The 14,857-nt window shown below is 55.7% G+C and overlaps 1 protein-coding gene across 1 annotated transcript in view; it reads right to left on the reverse strand.

Moving 5' to 3' along the window:
• Positions 1-550: 550 nt before the first annotated feature.
• The window catches only part of TRABD2B (TraB domain containing 2B), a gene marked incomplete at both ends in the record, with an annotated part of 208,692 nt that continues 194,385 nt past the window's right edge, over positions 551-14,857 (reverse strand). The window contains 3 exons of the mRNA XM_080692818.1: positions 551-755; positions 7,731-8,003; positions 11,500-11,590. Coding sequence (XP_080548944.1) covers positions 551-755; positions 7,731-8,003; positions 11,500-11,590 — 569 coding nt within the window. The remainder of the gene's footprint in view (positions 756-7,730; positions 8,004-11,499; positions 11,591-14,857) is intronic.

Raw genomic sequence — 14,857 nt, forward strand, 5'->3', positions numbered from 1 at the left:
CCAGGGCACAGGTGCCGGGGCTTCACAATAGCAGCATTCAATTTCCTAATGTATCTCCCCAATAGGCAGGGATGCATCCAGGCAAAGGGGACAGCCAGCTTCACAAAAGCTGAGCCTGTCTTCCTGCCCCACCCTTGGAAGCCTGACCCAGGAGGCTCCCGCAATCCAGGAGCAAGCCAGTCCAAAGCCAGGCTCCACATGAGGTCACAGATGTCTTAGCAACTTAGGCTGACCCCCCACACCCCCAAGGCTGACACTGGGGCTAATTCAGGGGTCATAACATAGGCCACATAAAAATAGTTTTATCGGTAGAATAAATACATTTTTCTCTTTTAATATGGACACATATTTTACAAAAGAGCCCCATAGCACTATGGGAAATTAAGACCTTCTACAAAAAAGAAGATGTAACTTGGGTACAATAAAGCTCTAGTGTTCTAACAGACAGGTCCGTCTGGACTGCCCTCGAGGGGCCGGGCACCCCTGGAGGTGGTAGGGTGTGGCCACAGACCCTCACGTGCTTTCTGGTTTCTGCACAAGGGTGTGGAGGTCAGGAGGGCCGGAGGGTGTGCAGCAGGAAGGGGGCCACCATGGTGGTGGCCACAGCAGGGAAGAGGCCCAGGGCAGGGGCTGAGCCGCTGGTGGGCCCTGGTGGCTCCTGTGGTTGCAGCTGGTCCGACATCCAGAAGGGGGGCCTAGCAGTCCCGGAGCTGGGGGTGGGCTGGAGGGGCAGCGGAGGTGGCGAGGCGGTTGTGCTGGAGGGGAAGAGACAGAGCAGAGTGGCCGTCAGCAGCCCCATCCTGGCTGGAGACCTTTGCGGCTGCCCAAGTCAGATCTGCTTTCTCATACAAAGAGGACAGACGCAGGGCCCTGCTGAGCTCTGCAGGCTCCTGGGTCGGGCTGGGCCCACCTACCATCAATCACAAGAATAGATCCCAGGCAGAAAGAACTAGAATGTTAGGGAGGAGATGTTCTGGGTGCCGGGGCTCTGAGCCTCCACACCTGCCCATAGATGCTCCTGCCCCTGCTGCCTCCACCCCCAGATGCTGAAAGAGAGAAAACCAAACGCCAACACCATTTTCTCCTTGCTCATCATCAGGATCATTTACCCAGCCTCCCCGAGTCCTGCACTTTACAAAGGAACCGTCTAGTCCTCACAGCAGCGCCTCGGAATGGCGCTCTTCACTTCCAGCAGGTGAGTGAACTGGGGCTCGAGGGGCTATGTGATGGCCAGGCTACCAGGGAAAGTGCGGCGCTGCTTCCCTGGGGCAGGAGCCCCCGGGGCCTACTTGCTTTGCAGCGTGCACGGAGCATTACTGACAGGTGCCACTGTTGTTTATGAACTTAAGAGGACAGAATCCAGTGTCAGAGGTGCCAGCAAGATTCTTGGCTCAAGAAAGCTTACATGACAGAGCAGGAGGGAGGGAAACAAGAAGAAATCTGCAGGAGAACTTGGCAGGCAGAGCCCAGCACATGGGGGCTTTGGGAAGTTGGAGGGGAAGGTATAGCTGGGGCAGGGGTCAGGACCAGGAAAGAGACAAATAGAAAATGAATGAGTAAAGAGAGACAGCGGGCAAGGCAGGGGTGGGGGAAGAGAGGGGATAATAACAGAGGCACGACAAAGGAAGGCCACAAGATGGGAAATCACACAGATCTATGGACATCATGAGGAACAGGTGCTGAAATAAAGAAAGGGGCTGGGCGCAAGCCATGGCCAAGCCTGCCCATAGGGCCCCGGCAGGTGGATGGCCACCAGCAAAGATGCAGACAGAGGCTGGGACCTTGGCTTGGAGTGGGCATCCAAATGGCCTCTGGGCACCATGTCCCAGCTTGGCGGAGTTCAGGAAAGAAAGGGGTCCTCCCTCCCCTTTCCACCAGCACTCACTGCAGCTTGCACAGGTTTCTTTCCAACCTGGAGTCTACAGATGTGATGTACCACGATCCTCTTTGTACTGTCTCAGAGGAGCTACGAGGAGAAAGGAAACCCTGACCCCATCCAGAGGACGCAGGTGCAGCATTCCTGGACGGAATGTGCCTCTGGAATGAGGCTGGGCCAGGGGCTTCTAATGCTCACAGAATTTTATGTGCTTTGTCTCCTGTGACCTGTGAGGATCTGGCTCCTCTGGGCTGACTGCGCCTTTCAAGGTTCCCAACCACGTCCCCTCCAGCCACACCCACCATCTTGCTGCCATTGACCCCCCCCCCCCCACCTTCCAGGGCCTGCCTGTTGCCTCTTCCTTGAGGGGTGAGCTGTCCAGCCTCCCTCAACACCTGGCAGAGTTAGGGATCCCACAGAACCTTCTGTGTCTCACTGACCTCATCGCCCAGGTTTGAAGGGGTTTTTAATGCCTGAAGTCTGGTCTTATGAGTAATGCCTGGGAGCCAGGAAGCATGAGAAGGTGTTGGCTGTTTTTAGTGACATACTTGTGTCCGTATCTCTACTGTCGACACTGTTTCGTTTACAAGCACTTCCAACGTGCTGGCAGACACTGTGCTGTCATTTTACTACTATCCCCACTTTATCATGAAGAAACGGAGCTGAAGGAGATGAAGTTTCTTGGGAGAGAGGATGCGCAGGGTCCAGCTCTCTCCTTGGCCTGAGCTGGCCAAGGCCGTCAGCTGAGCCACGTGCTATGGGGTGAAGCCCGCTTCCTGCCGAGACCTCGCAGGGCCTTGGTGGATGCTGCGGGGCACACCTGGACTGGAGGCTCATGGATCCTCCTTCCCTGGGGTGTTGGTGCCTGTGCCCTGTGGTCCCATTACCTCAGCCCCTCTCCTCTCTTTCTTTTCTAATGCAAAGGAAAACTAAAACCAAACACACACACATACACACACAACACAAAAAGTCCATAAAAATTCCTTCTGAGCGGCTGCCCACATTTCTGCCTGAGCGGCAGGGAGGCCGCATGGATGGCTTCAGGGGAGCAGGCTGGAGCACCCCATGAGGCAGCCACGCCGGGCCCAGGCCGGCCCCCCGCCATCAGCATCCGACCAAGTAGGAGTTATGAAAACTCTGTCTCACGAGGCGCCCAAGGCATTTTCTTTCACACTTTGAAAACTAAAGATGAAAACTCTCCCTTGGAGCCTGAGTGGGGTTTTTATTGCTTGGAAGGAGTCCCAGGGAAATGAGCTGGGGCTGGGGCGGGGGGGACGAGCCCCTCCAAATGCCCCGACCCATTCTGCTCACAAAGCTCAGTCCCAGTCCAGACCCCACCCCCTCCCAGCGTCTCGTGGCAAAGCCGCCTTCAGGCCAAACCAAACATTCAGAGTGTTCCACGCTCCACAGACGGCTGGCACCGAGGGGCGAGTCTGCACCGAAGCACAGGACCCCTCCGCGGGGAGGGCAGAGGCTTGCGCTGAGCGACTTTGGGCAAGAGCAGTCCTCCAGGCCTCAGTTTCCCTATCTGTACAATGAAGAGGCAACACAGAACCAGATACTTGAAACTGTTTTCCAGCAGTAAAAACCAGAAGGGAGACCTGAGGCCAAAGCCCAAGGTAGGAAGCCCGGGAAGCCAGGCAGTACCCGAGACCCCAGCAAAGGGCTCCTTGGCGCGGGGCAGAAGCTTCACATGAGAAGTCTCAGGAGCTGCCCAGGGCGTTGGGCATCTCCCCCTGGATATTCTTGCCATTACAAGGGGTTGTGCCTGGGGGCTCCTTAGAGAGCTTTAAGGAGATGCAGGGGAGGCCGGCCTTGGAGCACGCAGAGTCTGGGGGACAGGAGCCTGCTGCCCGGGGGAGAGAGCGTCTGTGATTCGGGTCTGGGTCAGCAGGTCAGACACAGACCCAGTGTGGTCAGGGTGCCCCCTGCAGCTTCACCCCCTGGTATCTGGGCCTGCCAGCCTCACACCCTGTGTCCACATCTTCTGTGTGGCGATACCTTCACCTTTCCCTCAGCCTCGAGGACCATGAGCCGACTGTCTGGTGTAGTTTTGACTAGCTTCCTAGCAGACCAGAGCTGGGAGGGTCTGTCTATCCCTGAGATGGGAAACTAGCACCCAGAGAGGACACAGAATTGCCAGGGCTCTTTCAGTGACACCACACTGGCAAGCCACCTGTCCTTGTCTCCCATAACACTAAGCACAGGACTGGACAACCAGTATGTGCCAAATGTGTCCCTGTTAGACCACGGGGGAGTCCATAGTGCCCACCAACAGCTCCTTTAAGGTTTTGAGCCATGCAGAAGGGCCTCAGGCAGCACCTGCCTGGAGAGGGAAAGTGGGGTTCCAGGCCAGAGAGCCTGAAAGTCACAGCATTAGCAGCAGCTGCTCCAGCGCTGGTGCTGGCCTGGTGCTGGCTTGGATCCTGCAGGCATTATCTCGCTTATTTTCTAAATTTCTCATGGGTGTATCTTCCACCTCTTTGGGATGGGGTCCTGCCCTCACACGGAGGCTCTGACCATCCCAGCCCCGTTGGACATCGTGCCTCCTCTTTTCTCTCACAGCTCTGGCTCTCTGCTTAAATCTCAGGGGAAACAAGTGCAGAGGGCAATGGGCCCTGGCAGCTGTGCAGCCTGCACCCCCACAGCTGACTGCTGGTGCTCACCAAGGCCGTGCCCTGTGCTCGTGGCGGCCTCAGGGTGGCCTTGCTCTGGGTTGTGCCAGCACTGCTAAGGTACTGTCTTCTCTACAGAATGGCCAGCCACTCTGCTCCTTATTTATGCAGTCCCTGCCCTCCCCAAGCACATGCCTGTGCTTGGAGACTTGTGGAGCTGGAGAATAAGAGCTGCATGATCCCCTGCCAAGGGCCTAGTGCACAAGAGAGACACCGAAGGACTGCTGCAAGCCCCGCACTGCATGGGAACAGCCTCCACCCTAACTCGCCCTGGACACACCCCTCCCCTGCCCACCTCTGGCTCTCCATGGAGGGGGATCCCGGAGAATGCGGTGCAGCCATCTGCGGACACACGCTTGGCCCTTTCCATGGATCCCCATAAATCATCCTGCCACGGGCTGCTGCTTCTCTAAACTTCCTCTACTGTGTTTACATCTTGGGTAATGAGGGGCGAGGGGAGGCCAGCCCGCTCCAGGTGGTGTGCCGGCCAGGCACTTGCAGCCCACATCCCCAGCCTGCTCCCTCCCTCCTCCTTGTGGTCTTGTGTGCAATCAACAAACCCTCGGAGAGGCCTTGGGTGACCAGGAGCAGTCCAACGGAGATCTAGTGCCTACTGTTCCCTGACTTAGAAACATGGGTTAGGAATTGCAGTGTGGGCAGCAGTTTCAGGATAGGGTGCTGCGGGAGGAAGGGAGAGCTCACCAGGTGAGAGTGGTAAGGACATGCTTACGTGGAGGTGGGTTAGACCAGGTTCTGGTTCTGACTCTTCAGCTCTCTGCATGTCCCTAGGCAAGTTCCCTGATCTGGCTGCGTCTGTTTTCTTGCATGTAAAACAGACCAGCCTTCTGTGATTCTCTGAAGGGCTGGGATGTGGTGCAGGGGGGATGTAAGTGTCTGGCACAAGTGCGAGCTCAACAAAGGCCCCCTGGCAGGCACTCAGATGCTAAGGGTTGGAGGGACTGGGCCTGGCCTGCTGGGGCCTGCACAGTCCACCAAGGTCAGGCCCAGCAGTATCTCCTGGAGGAAGGGCAGCAGAGAAAGCAGAAAAGGAGAAGCGGGGGCACCCCAGGATATCCTGCTAAGCGGGGACCCAGAAGGACCGTGAAGACCCTGCTAAGAATTGCAGGGAGAAAATGAGCCAGGAGAGGTGACAGAGAGGAGGGGTGGCTCCAAGTGGGAGTTAGGAGGAAGAAAATGAGAAAACTGAATGAATTAAAGCTACAAGGAAAATAGTTTGTTACAAGGGCTATAGTTGGATTCCATATTATCCCCAGAAAGCGCTCCTGTCCTTCCTCTTAGAAAATTGGAACCTTGGAGACCCTGCGAGGGTGCAGTGAATCCCCAAGGAGCAACAGGATCTGTACCCTGCACCTGGGATTGTTGGGGTGCTCAGGGCCTGCTTCCCCAAGACACAGCGGGACTTTTAAAGACCAGGCCACACTTTGGTGGAAACTTCCTTCTCCAGCCCAACCAGATGGAGGAAAATGAGCCAACCACAATTTACCTGTTGGGACGGAGAAGGGGCTTCCTCTTGCCAAAGAAAAGCTGTCTTCTTCTGAAACCGGGCTCTGTTTCAGAACCACGTGTTGTGAAAAGGAAACTGTTTGGAGCCATTTGCCTATATTTACCTTTCAGACGCGGTTAGGGGCCAGGGACACACTGCTAGAGCTGATAACCTAGCCTCCTGTCACCCACCTCTGGCAGGTTTCCTGGTCACCCTGGCATGTTGTTCAGGGCTCTGTGACCAGCCTAATTGGTGCTCTTATTGGCAGCCAACTCCTTCTCTCCCCAGCCCCACTGGCAGCCTGCAGGCTCACAGGCAAAGGCAGGGTGTCTCTGTCTTCACTCCTGGTTAGAAAGAGGTGGCCCATGCTGAGTGTCTGACCCAAATGTGTCACAGCCAATACAGTTACAGCGGTGCTTCTATCTCAAGCAGGCAGGGCCAGTGAGGGTACTGCAGAAGTACATTTTCCAATAATCCAAGTCAGGCACTTAGAAATGAATGCCCAATGGCTAGGGGCTCAATTCTTATTTTCTCAAAGTCTCTCTAAGAGTGCACAATCTGCTTTCTGATGAGGGCTAACTATGTCAGCCTTTGGTCAATAGCTCAGCAGCCTGGCTACAGGGGGGCCATGCAGGGGAAAGTGCAGGAGGCAGCCCTGATTCCCTGGGTGGCCCTGGGCAGGCCTTCCCCCTCCGGGTCTTGGGTCATCATCCACAAATGCAAAGTCGGGCCATCACTTCCCCAAGCTGCTGGGAAGAATCTCCAGGTGCACATGCTCGAGGGCTCCCAGGCCCCTGCCCTGCAGACTCTGATTCATGAGGTCTGTGGTGGGGACTGGGCTTTGTTTATTTAACAAGTACCCAAGGTGGTTCTGTCTAGGTTGCTGAGAAAAGTTCTGAATGATGTCTTTAGGGTCCGGATGGGGACTTTGGATTCCAAAGGCCCACCGCTATGGATTGAGGTCCAGGGCTGTGCCACTGTGGTGGGTAGGACTTTACCTCTTCACTGACAGTCCTTCTCTGAGACATTCCTGGGGCTCTAGTGAGACTGTTCACTGCATGTAGAGTCCTGCCATACAGGAGACTCCGGGTAGCCTGTCCTAGAGGCAGCAGGCAGAGGATGGCAGGCAGCATCTTGATGATAGCAGGAGCTTTGGTGGCATAGGTTGAGGGGGAAGGAGGGATCTCAGAATACTAGGAAGAATTCTGGGCCTGCCCCTTATACAGGGTTTACCCATAAAGCCCAGCATTAGGACATCAGTTCCTCTGTCACTTCCTTTCCAGAACAGCGTCCCCTCCACAGCCTCCCTGCCAGAGTGTCACCACTTAACCCTTCAAGACACATGGAGGCCATGCCCCCTGGCAAGGCCAGCCTGTCCTGTTCACTCCTAGCTGTGCCTCCAGCTCACTGGACAGTTGGAAGTCACTTGGCACACCAGGGGTGCTCTGGAGGCCAAGTATAAAAGGCAGTCATCTATACCTGGGGATGCTTCTATCTGCTAGCTCTTGTTTGAGACTAAAACTTCAAACTCAGATAAGAATATGCTCAACTCCCGCCCACCCCCAATGACCATGGGGATCCTTTGCGAGTGGGGAAGAGCCGGCCCAGAAGTTTCTGCCCCAGTACCCCTGCCCTGCTTGCCCAGGTGAAGGGCGACCCGGCCTTCCCTGCTCACCTGTCCTCGATGCGGACCCAGAGGTCATTGAACTGCCGCGGCCGCTGGTGTTTGTTCTGTCTCTTGTGCCACTTCTTTTGCCGTCCAAACTCCTCCAGCTGGCTGAGGCTGTCGGGGAGCAGGAGGTGTGGGGACAGGGCCGGATCTTCCTCCTCCTCAGGGGGGGCAGTGGGCGTTGCTGAGGGTGCTGCAGGGATGGCGGCAGCGGGGGTTGCTGGGGCTGGGATGGCTGAGGTCCCCTCAGGAGGGGGCTCTGGGCTCCCCACAGCAGGGCTGGAAAAGGAAGAGCACATGAGCGTGTCGTGTGCTTCTGCAAGTCAGTGGGAACAGTGTCGACAGGAGCGTATGGCCAGGTGAAGAGAAACCCAGGAAAACCATCACTGGCTATGAAAGAGGAAGCGTTTATTATTTAGCTAATAAGAATTGAGTATCTACCTGCACCAGGCACAGCTCTGGGAACTAAATGCCAGTAGTGACCATAACGTGCATCGTCCCTACCTTCTGAGAGCGTATGTTTCAAAGCAGAGGACAGAGTAAAACTTAGCAGGACATCAGATGGCCACCAATGCTGAAGAGAATAACGCAGAGGCAGGTGAAACAACATGGGGTGGAGGGTGCTGATCAGTGACCAGCAGGTGACGTGCTCCTAGCCTAGGAGGCAGTGAACGAGAGCCATGACAGGTCTTTGGGGCATATCTGCTGTTGGCCAGGGTCTCACTCATCAACTCCAACTGAGGGACTGTGGGTGAGTTATCTAACTTCTCCGTGCCTCAGTCTCCTGCTCTGTGAAATGGGGCTGTAATAGTCTGGACCTCACAGGGACACCGCGAAGATGATATAGGCGAACACAGGCAAAGTGTTCAGGAACAGTGCCTGGCGGCATAAGCAGCCCTCACAGCTCAGTAGTGAATACTATTGACCTTGCTTGTGCTACTTGAGTTTATCCCTTCATCCATACATCTACTGTACCCACCGCAGCAGAGGCAGGGCAGGGTCAGCTTGTTAGAGGTCCAGCTGGAGGCAGAGAGACACGTGGTCCATGTCCAGCCCTGTGATTCATAGGCTGCACGACTGAGGGCAAGATACTGATTGTCTCGAGCAGCAGCTGGCTGCAAGCGGAGTAATGCTGTGACCCGCTTCGGAGGGGTGTCGCCAGGGCAAATAAAGGGAGGGCTCAGCACAGTGCCTCGCACCTAACGCGCCTCGTTCTGATGGTGGCCAATAGCAAAAGCACATGGCTGTCGGGAAGACACTCAAGTGTCAGGCAGGCACATGGAACTTGTGTCCTGCACAGAGGCGTACACACAACACCTCGCAGCCTGGGGACATCCTCTCTCTTCTATTCGTTCCCTTTTATTCTTTCCTCTCTGTGGCCCCAGTGGACTTTCATTTGGGGACGTGTGACCCCAGGGGGAGGTTGGAAGTGGTTTCAGGAGCTGCTTCTGAGCAGGCGGCTTGCAAGGGCAGGTGGTCCCCAGCACTGCACACGGCCTGCCCTCCTGCTCCTCTCCCTCTGCACAGTGGGTGAGGGGCTTCTCTTGCTTTGAAGGAAAAAGAGGCATCAGGCTCAGCCTCTCCTCTCCCAGCCCCCATGGCAACCCCAGATTCCCAGGGTCCAGGCTGCCTGGAGATGCCGCAGCTGTTGGGGAGATAATTCAAAACAGTCAGACAAAAAGATGGGTCCAGGAAGCACCTGTGGCTGAGGATGGCTTTTATTGTTGGAGTCCCCTCGGCATCCCCGTCCCCTTCCACCCTACCAGTCCCTGGCTCCCCGGCACAGGAGGCTAAGGCTGAGAGCCCTCAGAGAGAGCCAGCAGTGAGGGACTCATGGGCTAAGGCGTGGTCTCTGAGATGAATAGGCTTGTCGGCCTGGCCTCGCAGCCTGCTTCCCCTGCCCTGGCCAGGCCACACACAATGAGCTTCTAGGGGAGGATCTTGGGAAGGTGGGAGGAGGGGAGAGGGATGTCTTGACCCTGAGGTTACCTTGGATCTTCCATCCCTTAAGCGCCCTCTCCTCTGGCCCCCCTGCCTTATACAAACTGCTTTGTCCTGGGCTTAAGTGGATGGTGCAGGAAGAACAGTTTTTCAGGTTAACTCAAAATAGGGGAAGGGTGGCTGCCTGGATGAGGTCACACAGCCAGGGTTTAGAATCCCTCTTGGAGGGCTATGGATCCAGGGGAACATGGGTTGCAGCTGGGAGATCTGAAGATCTCTGAAGAGCAAGGTTGCAGTCTTTCTGAGAACCATGCTCGCTCCCAGAGTGGGTACAGGGAGGGATCAGGAGCTCAGGAACACCCCTGAGCCAGACTGTTGCTCACACGAGCTGAATGTCCTTCTGCGAGTGCCTTCACCTCTCTGGGCTCAGGTTCCTCTATTATAAGGTGGGGACATACACGTTTCCTTGTCGTGAGGTTGTTGTGAGAATTAAATAAGTTATTTTCCAAAGTTTTGCAATCCATTCATCAGTTGATGGAGGCCTGGGTTGGTTCCATATTTTGGCTATTACGAATTGTGCTGCTATGAACGATGGAATTCTATTCAGCCATAAAGAAGAACAAAATCATATCATTTGCAAGAAGATGAAAAGTCCTGGAGAGCATTATGTTAAGTGAGATCAGCCAAGCACAGAAGGAGAAGGTACATATGTTTCCTCTAATATGCCCAAACTAGGGAACACAGAGGATACCAGTGGGACTCCAGATAATGGAGGGAAAATACCAGCAAAGTTTGAATGGAAGGATAGGAGAGGAGGAATGCTGAACTTGTTTAATGAGGGTCTACATCCGAATATGTGTAAAATTATGAATGTGGCATGGTTACCCTGGAAAATCATTGGTGGGAGGGGTGAAGGGAAAATGGGGGCAGGGGGGAGAGGGCAACAAGCATAGCTTAAATGTAAACCAAATATGTTCAATAAAAATTTTGTAAAAAAAAAGAATTAAATAAGTTAGAAGCACTTAGAGCCTGGCACGGAGTGGGCAGTAGTAATTACTGGCAATGATTATTCAAGCTTTTGTCAGATTCTGGGTCTTGTAACCTCAGGACCAGGGCTGAAATCAACATTGTGGCTGCCCTTGTAGGGTGGTGAGGAAGGTTCCAGTGTGAAGGCTGGAGCATGGTCTGCATTAAACTCCAAAGTCTGAGGATCCTGACACTGACCTCCAGGGCTGCCCAGGACCTACCTAGACAGGCAGAGCTGGTCTCTGCCCTTGGGCAGCTCTAGACTAAGGACCCCACAGGAAAAGAGGATGGGGACACTGGCCCTGTGAGCAGAGTGCCTGTGCCCTGGAGGGTAAAGAGGGGTAAAGAGGGGCAATGGAGAAGGTATAGGCAGGACAGTGAGGACTGGGTGTGGGTGGGGCAGTGCAGAGGAGCTAGACACAGGGAAGAGGCCAGGCCATGGCTTGTCATCCCACGGTACTTCTCCATTTAGGGCTGGGGCATTCATGAAGTCCTTCAGGCAGTGACTGAGGCTACCCCTCCACTCCCACAGTTCACCAGTCTCTGTATCCTAAGATTCTGGTAGAATTTCACAAATTCCCCATGGCCACATCTAGCTCTGTTGTGACCTTCCACCAAGATTATACACCAGCCTCCTTCCCACTCTCCCATCTCTGGTCTCCCTCTAGGACCCCGGTCCAGTTCATCCCATATGACCATTGGCTTCTTCCTGACACTACCCCAGGCCTGCACAGAAAGACAGGTCAACCAGCCACAGAGTTAGGGACAGCCCATCTGTCCCCAGATATCCGTACATCCCCCCGCCTACCTGTGGATGGCCTGCCCTGCAGGCGTGTGGTCCACCTCCAGCCCTGCCTGCCGCAGGACGTCAATGACTGTGTTGTTCCCCAGAAAGTGACCTGCAACACAAGACACAAGGCAGGCTCAGCCACATGTGGGGCTGCCAGCTGGCCTTCCCCTCCCCTGGTTTTGTGACGGGAACAGCTAGAGGCAGAATGGCATGGTGGGTAAGGTGTGGTACTGGCACCACCCTGCCTGGGTTCACATCCTGGCCCTGCTGTTTCCAAGCTGTGCCTCCATGTCTCCATTCCACCATCTCCAAGGTGACTGTGAGGACCACAGGGAATGATGGCTGGCAGGTCCTAAGGACTCCTGAGCACTTCCTGCTGTAGTACTGTGCCTCCTGTCACTCAGCCGACCCACTGATTGTCCAGCCTGGGAACCCTCCAGCACCACGCAAGGCCCAGCTCCAAGAGACCCTCCAAGCAGGTCCGCAGCTCATCTTTGTAAGGTCCAACTCATGCCTCCCTATGGCTCAGGGATGGGGTTCAGTATGTTCCCGTGGATCTCCTTGAGGCCCCAGGGGCCACACACTACACTGCTACTGTCGTGCACCGGCTCACCACATAGGGTGGATCCGAGCACTCGCAGGTCCACTCCTCCACCATCAATACACCATGCTGGAGCATGCACAGGTCCTAGGAGAGCCATCAAGGACACATTGAGAGGCACGATCCCAGTGCAGGAGACCAATAAAACCCTACGGATTGTGGGCTCCAGCAGATACTGGCAGTGGCTTAGAGGAGGTACAAATGCAGAATGCCCCCTGAGGTGGTGTGTGTGTGGGGCTATCTCCATCTCCCTCCTCCCTCATTACTTATTTGCGCAGCAAACGTTTATGATGCCCTTGCTCCGTGGTCGGCCCTGTGCCAGGCGCTATGAATTCAGAAGTGGAGAATTTAGTCCAAAGCTGCAGGAGAGCAGAAATGGTCTTCTTTCACCAGGATACAGGCACAAGGTACAAGAACTTAGGGGAGCCTTTCCAGGTTCTGGATAGGAAGAATCTTTGGGAGACCAGATGAGTGTGGAGACAGGGGCTGCTGGGAGTTAGCACCCCTGGGCCTCAGTCCCCACCACCTTCCTAACGTGAGCAGTGTGGGACTGGCTGAGTGCCTGCCCACCATGAGTCTATCCTGCGGAGTCACTCCCCCAGATCACCATTCATCCTGGAGCCTGGGGGCATGTCCCTGCCCTGTGACTTTGATTGTCCGTGACAGGTAGTGACAGGTGAGAAGCAGGAGGTCAGCATACTGACAGCCCCAGGGAGGTGGAGAACAGAGAGTGGACAAGCTGGCAGGAAGAGACAGACTCCTGGTACGGAGACCCACAGCCCTGCAGCCTCCTACACCTCCCCCAGCCAGCAGTCTTCCTTTGGCTGGCTCACCAGGGTCCCTGCAGTCCCAGTGATCGTGGGGAAGGTCACTAGGTTGGGACTGCCAGAGGGCTGTGGTCCAGCACGTCTGCACTCACTCTGAGACCCTGGGCACATCGAGTACCCTCCAATGTCCTCAGTTTCCTCTCCATAAGAGGAAGGAGGGATTGGGCCACAGGATGCCACAGGATGCCCCTGGCTCCTTTAGCCCTCAGCTTATGGGGAGATTTTTGTTTGACTCAAGTCCCTTATGAAAAGATTTCCCCTTCCTTTCTCTCTCTCCTTTCCCACCCGTTTGTTTCCTTCCTCTGGCCCGCCTGACAGTGGTGTGGTGCTGCCCCAGGCACTCTCAGCCTTGAGAGCGGGCTCCTTGCGCTCCTGTGACGAGGCACTCAGAATGATGTGGGAGGGGAGCACAGGAAGATGTGAGGGCCGCTGGACGCATGGAGCCCTCCTGGAGTCGGGCAGACTTCCTGGGGGAGGCACTGCTAGCTAACTAAGGATGGGTGCAGTGGCCTGGGGGTGGGGGCTCTTTGGAGAGCCGCAGCAAAGGCTTGGAGGGCAGTGAGTCAGGCACGGGAAGCTGACTGTGGAAGAGACATGGACAGCGCCGGCCTGAACAGAAGACCCAGGCTCCAGTGGTGACAATCCCTCCTCTGCCTCCCTGGAGACCTGTGTTTAAAGACAAGGACCTTGTGGCCTCACAGAGTGCCCTCGGCTGCCAGAGGGTTTCAAGAGCAGCCAGGGAAGCAGCAGACTGCCCAGGGGCAGCAGCAAGCACCTTCTGTGTGTGCATGGCTGGGGCTGGGTGGAAGAGACATTCAGAGGGGTCCATGGGACCCAGGACACCCTGAGCCCAGGTGAAATGCTTCTCACGTCTAGCTGGCGGTGCTCCCCCCTGCTCCCCGCCTGTTCCCTCGGCTTCAAGAGTTCCAGGACATTAGCGCTCCTTTTCTGCTCTAAAGAGAGCACTCGAGATCCATCAGCACAAACAGCCTCTGTTCCTACTGCCCTGTTTTCTCTGGGTCTTGGTCTCACAGGACCCTACAGGGGTTGGCGAAAGTGCCTGTCTACCCTGTGAGCTTCTCACCACTCCTGCACAGCTCTTAGGCTCCTTTCTCCTGCCCAGTGGGTACAGTGGACCTTGGGAGCCAGCCCGGGGCCTCTTCCCTCTGCTCACTCTGGACACAAATCATCTACTGGACACATATCAATTGCCATACAGTGCCAAGGACTGGAGAACTGCCCCCTTAGTCCAGCCTATCTGTCTTGTGGCTGTGGATTGCTCACCTCACCCTCCTTGGCACCCATCAACCCAGCGCACCCTGCTCTCCACGCAGGTCCTACACCTCTGTGTGCTCTGCAAGACAAACCAGCCACCCTGCATGGAGGCCTCTCCCTCCTCATCCTCCTAGTCACCAGAGACCCCATGTGGCCTCCCAAGCATGTGACCGGCCCCGCCATCACACCTGCTGCCCTAGTCTCTGCGGAAAACATCCTGTTCTTTCTCACTGCAGCTAAAGTGACTTCCCCACGCTCCACTCTGCCTGAATGTGCTGGTGGTGGTGGTGGGGTTCACAAGCTCCTCAAGGGTGGGGTAACGTCTGACTCATCTTTGTCGCCAGAGCTTAGTTCAAGTCTGGTGCGCATAGTGGCTCCCGGAATGTTTGCTGGATGAACGGGTGACAAAACCTGTTACTCCATATCCTTTCTGTGAGCTCATCCTGTCCTCAGGGGACTGAGTCCCCTCCTCTTGTCCCAGCCCTGCCCCTTGGTGAGGCTCCTCCAGACGTCACCAATCCCACGAGTTGGCCCTCACGTCAGTCCGAGTCAGGGTCCCACCCAGACTGTCTCCAGAGGCTGGCAGACAGGGCTTAGGCTGGCCTCCAAGGTCAGAAATCCTTCAAGAGGTGCCACACCCATCCTGGAACCTGCAGGAAGGCTGTGGAAAGTT

The sequence above is a fragment of the Muscardinus avellanarius genome (genome assembly GCF_963383645.1).
Source record: "Muscardinus avellanarius genome assembly, chromosome: 3".
Taxonomy (NCBI): Eukaryota; Metazoa; Chordata; class Mammalia; order Rodentia; family Gliridae; genus Muscardinus; species Muscardinus avellanarius.